General features: G+C 58.1%; 1 protein-coding gene across 1 annotated transcript; it reads right to left on the bottom strand.

The window, feature by feature from the left end:
• Window positions 1-225: 225 nt before the first annotated feature.
• LOC140000702 (uncharacterized) lies at window positions 226-2,927 on the bottom strand. Its single transcript, XM_072031356.1, has 2 exons — window positions 1,507-2,927; window positions 226-1,374 (listed from the first exon to the last, which is right to left on the bottom strand). The coding sequence occupies exons 1-2, from the start codon at window positions 1,761-1,763 to the stop codon at window positions 297-299; spliced, it is 1,335 nt and encodes a 444-aa protein (XP_071887457.1). The 5' UTR covers window positions 1,764-2,927; the 3' UTR covers window positions 226-296.
• Window positions 2,928-4,233: the final 1,306 nt, after the last annotated feature.

Here is a 4,233-nt window from a genome sequence, read left to right as displayed (position 1 = left end):
GGCAGGGGAGCGCCGAGACAAACACCCCAGCCCTCCTGGCCAAGGGCAGCATCGCCGTGCCCCAACCCCACCACACCTCACAGCGGGCACGCCAGGAGGCGGTGGGCACAGCAGCGGGAAGAGGGGGAGATGGCAGTAGGGCTGGGGATGGCGACACCAAATACATTGTTAGCTGCACTGAGACTTTATATAAATATGATTTATTTTCTACATTGTATAGTTTTATGTCCTGAGGGCCTTCCGTGTGCCCCACCCGCTGGCCCGGCCCTGTTGTGGCCAGCTCCTGGGGCGCTGCCCTAGTGTTGCCGGCGGGGTGGCCTCTTCTTGGCTGCTGGAGAAGAGGCCTGGGAGGTGGGGGCCCTCCTCTTCGGGGCACGCCGGGGCCCCCTTTGGGGATGGTCCCTGCCCTGGTCTGCTGTGGAGGCTCCAGGCACAGCCTCCGGTGTCTCCTCCTGGGGCGCTTCTTGTGCCAGGCTGGAGGGGGGGAGGCCGAGACCTCCTTGAAGGGCAGCACTGGAGCTGCCCGCGAGTTCCTCCGTGCTGGCTCCAGCAGTGCTGTTGGAGGGCTCTGCACCAGCACCAGGAGGCCCCTCTCGGGAGGCAGAAGGCCTGGGGGCAGCTGCGGGGCTGCCTGCCTGTCCCATGGCAGCACGGGAGCCCTCCAGGCCCAGCAGGCGGTGGGCCACCCAGCTGCACCGCTGCACGGTGATGCTGATGAGCTGCTGCACAAAGGTGGCTGCGTGCTCCGGCATGGAAAGCTGCAGCAGCTGCACCAGGCGATCTTCATCCAGCCCCAGGAGGCCCACGGCGGAGGTGAGGAGGTCTTCCACCATTTGCGCCTCCGCGTGGTCAGCCCCATGGATGCGCCTCAGCTCCTGGCGCAGCCAGGGCAGCACGGGACGGATGAGAGTTGGGTGGTCCCGCAAAAGGGAGGCCCAAACTTCAGGCTGGAGGCCTCCCACAAGAGCCGGCCCTGCAGCTGATGGTGGTGCTGCAGGACGGTGACGGGGGTCGGTGGTGGCTGCGCGGCCACGAGCTCTCCCTGCCGGCTGGGTGATGAGAGACGCTTCTGCCGGCGCTGGGATGACGACCTCCTTAAATTTGTTGTCTGCCCGCACCGAGTGCACGATGGAGCTGACCCTCCTCTTGCAGAGGGGGCACTCGGGCTTGCTCTCCACCCACTGCTGGATGCATCGGAAGCAGAACTGGTGGAGACATGGCATCACGTAGCCCACGTTGTCCCAGGTGTCAAGGCAAATGGGGCAGCGGCTCTCCAGTGCCGTGGCCATGCTCTCCAGCTGCTGCAGTGGGCTGCGTGGAGCAGGGGACGAGGGGCTGCTCCTCCTCACTGCTGCTGCACCAGCAGCTGTCACGCTGCAAAAGGCAGAGAAGAGGCCACGGTCATCGGCTGCTGTGGGGGCAGCTGCAAGAGCTGTGCAGGTCCCCAGAGGAGGAAAGCCTTCCAGCTGCCCAGGGCCCAGGGCAAGGTGTCCCCACCGCGCTTACCTCTGCTGCTGCGAGCGCTCCTCCTGGGTCTCCCGACGGCCCGAACGACGCAGGGCCGTGGAAGAAGCTCTGATGGCTCTGGGAAGGGCACTGAGAGCTGCTGCAGCAACTCCCAGGGCACGACACCAGCACCAAGGCCAACCTCGCTCCTCACTCCAGACCTCACGCAACCGCTCAGCCGGAGTGCGGGCACTAGCCGGCGCGCTGGGACTCTGCGCCCGCATATGAGCAGCGAGGGCCACGCAGTCACAATCCATTGCTCACAGACGTCACAGTCCATCGCTTGGAGACGCCACCAGCCACCCGTAGGAGGTATCCCAAGGGCCCATCCTCACCTCGGCAGCTCTCTGGCCCCAAATTCTGAGCCTCCCGCAATGCTCGTGTCCACTCCATGTCCCCCAACTTTTGTCTTGCCCGTGGCACTGGTGTTTCCCAGCAGGCCGGGGTCCCTGGCTGTGCCTTCCCAGGGCCCCGTCCCGGTCACCTTGGCTACGCCATGTGTCTTCAAGCACATACAGCAGGAGGGTCCGTTCGATCACAGCTCGGGCCTGCCTCTCAGGCTGCACCACACAGTCCCTCCAGTCCTGCCCATGCCCCAGCACTGCTGGCCTGCCCTCTGGGCTCCCGTGCTTCCTCCCACGCTGGGTGGAAGTCAGCCCTCTGCTTGCTCCCGGGGACTTTCTCCCGTCTGTCTTTACTCGCTGGGGAGAGCAGGGCTGATGGTGCCCTCTGCTCAGCACCCATCAGGCCTCGCCCAGGCACTGTGTCCTTTGTAGGGTCCTGGGCAGGAGAAGGCAACCAGGGCTGGCTCAGCATGGCTCAGAAGAGGTTTAGGGGCACCTAACAGCACGCTCTGGTGCCTTTGGGGAAGGCATCAAGGAAAGGGGGCCTGGCTCCTCACAGCAGTGCCTGGTGGGAGAGGGAGGGGCAGTGGCATCAGATGAAACTGGCCAGGTTCAGGCTGGATAGAAGGGAAACAAAAGCACAAGGTAAAAAATCTAAAAGACAAGAAAAAATGTTTTTACAAATACATCAGTGCAAAACGGAGGACTGAGGAGAATCTCCATCCTTTACTGGATGCAGGGGGAAACCTTGTTACAAAAGATGAGGAAAAGGCGGAGGTGCTTAATGCCTTCTTTGCCTCAGTCTTTAGCGGCAATACCGGTTGTTCTCTGGATACCCAGTACAAGTCCTACGAGGAGCGGCTGAGGGAGCTGGGCTTGTTCAGCCTGGAGAAAAGGAGGCTCAGGGGCGACCTTATTGCTCTCTACAGGTACCTCAAAGGAGGCTGTAGTGAGGTGGGGGTTGGCCTGTTCTCCCACGTGCCTGGTGACAAGATGAGGGGGAATGGGCTAAAGTTGCGCCAGGGGAGTTTTAGGTTGGATGTTAGGAAGAACTTCTTTACCGAAAGGGTTGTTAGACATTGGAACAGGCTGCCCAGGGTAGTGGTTGAGTCACTATCCCTGGAGGTCTTTAAAAGACGTTTAGATGTAGAGCTTAGGGATATGGTTTAGTGGGGACTCTTAGTGTTAGGTCAGAGGTTGGACTCGATGATCTTGAGGTCTCTTCCAACCTAGACGATTCTGTGATTCTGTGATTCTGTCCTACATCCAAGCTGGGGCAATGCCAAGGATAAAGAGAGCTTGGGCAGAGAATGGATTGGGAGCAGCCCAGAGGAGAAGGACCTGGGGGTGGTGGTTGACGAGAAGCTCACCATGAGGCAGCACTGTGTGCTTGCAGCCCAGAAAGCCAACCGTATCCTGGCTGCACCAAAAGCAGCGTGGCCAGCAGGGCTGGGGAGGTGATTGTCCCTCTCTGCTCTGCTCTCATGAGACCCCACCTGGAGCGCTGCATTCAGCTCTGGGGCCCCCAGCACAAGGAGGACATTGATGATGAGGGACAGGAGACCCTATGAGTGCCTTCAGGATCTTGAGTTGCTATGAAAACTGCATAGTCACATTCCGTAATAAAGCATTTGCACAGCTCCTTAATTGTTTCAGTGTCCTCTAAAATATCTATAATGCTTCAGAATGAAGCTGGTGCCTACTACCCTCTCCCCCTTGGCCTGTGACAATATAATGTGATTTTTACACAGAATCACAAAGTGGTATGGGTTGGAAGGCACCTCTGGAGACTGTCTAGTGCAATGCCCCTGCTCAGAGAAGGGTCATCTACAGCAGGCTGCTCAGGGTAGTGTTAAGTTCAGTTTTGAGTGTTTTCAAAGACAGGGGCTTCATCACCCCTCTGGGCAACCTGTGCAAGTATTTGAAGAGTAAAGTTTTACCTTTTGTTTTCTTACATCACTTTGTTGCTTTTAGGTGTTTCTTTGTCTCTGAATCTGCTTTCTTTTTGCCTGTACCCTCTGTATCTATTCCTAACCCTAGAAGACAGTATCAAAGCTCCTGTAGATGCACTGTCCTTCAACAATTATTATGTTCAGCTCTGGCAACCCCAGCACAAGAAGGGCATGGATGTATTAGAACGAGTCCAGAGGAGGGCCATGAGGATGATCAGAGGTCTGGAGCAGCTCTCCTATAAAGACAGGCAGAGGGAGTTGGGGTTGTTCATCCTGGAGAAGAGAAGGCTCCAGGGAGACCTTACAGCAGCCTTCCAGTACCTAAAGGGGGCCTACAGGAAAGCTGGGGTGGGACTCTTTGTCAGGGTGTGTAGTGATAGGACAAGCTGTAATGGTTTTAAACCAAAAAAAGGTAGATTTAGATTGGATAT

This window comes from Anas platyrhynchos, chromosome Z, assembly GCF_047663525.1.
Source record: "Anas platyrhynchos isolate ZD024472 breed Pekin duck chromosome Z, IASCAAS_PekinDuck_T2T, whole genome shotgun sequence".
NCBI lineage: Eukaryota > Metazoa > Chordata > Aves > Anseriformes > Anatidae > Anas > Anas platyrhynchos.
The sequence above is the reverse complement of the archived record's forward strand: the minus strand, read 5'-3'. Positions and strand labels throughout refer to the sequence as shown.

Excerpts from the sequence above, each read along its gene's own strand:
- LOC140000702 (XM_072031356.1), bottom strand. The coding sequence starts at position 1,763 with ATGGATTGTGACTGCGTGGCCCTCGCTGCTCATATGCGGGCGCAGAGT. Across the intron at positions 1,375-1,506 it reads GAGCGCTCGCAGCAGCAGAG|CGTGACAGCTGCTGGTGCAG; the intron begins GTAAGCGCGGTG and ends TGCCTTTTGCAG.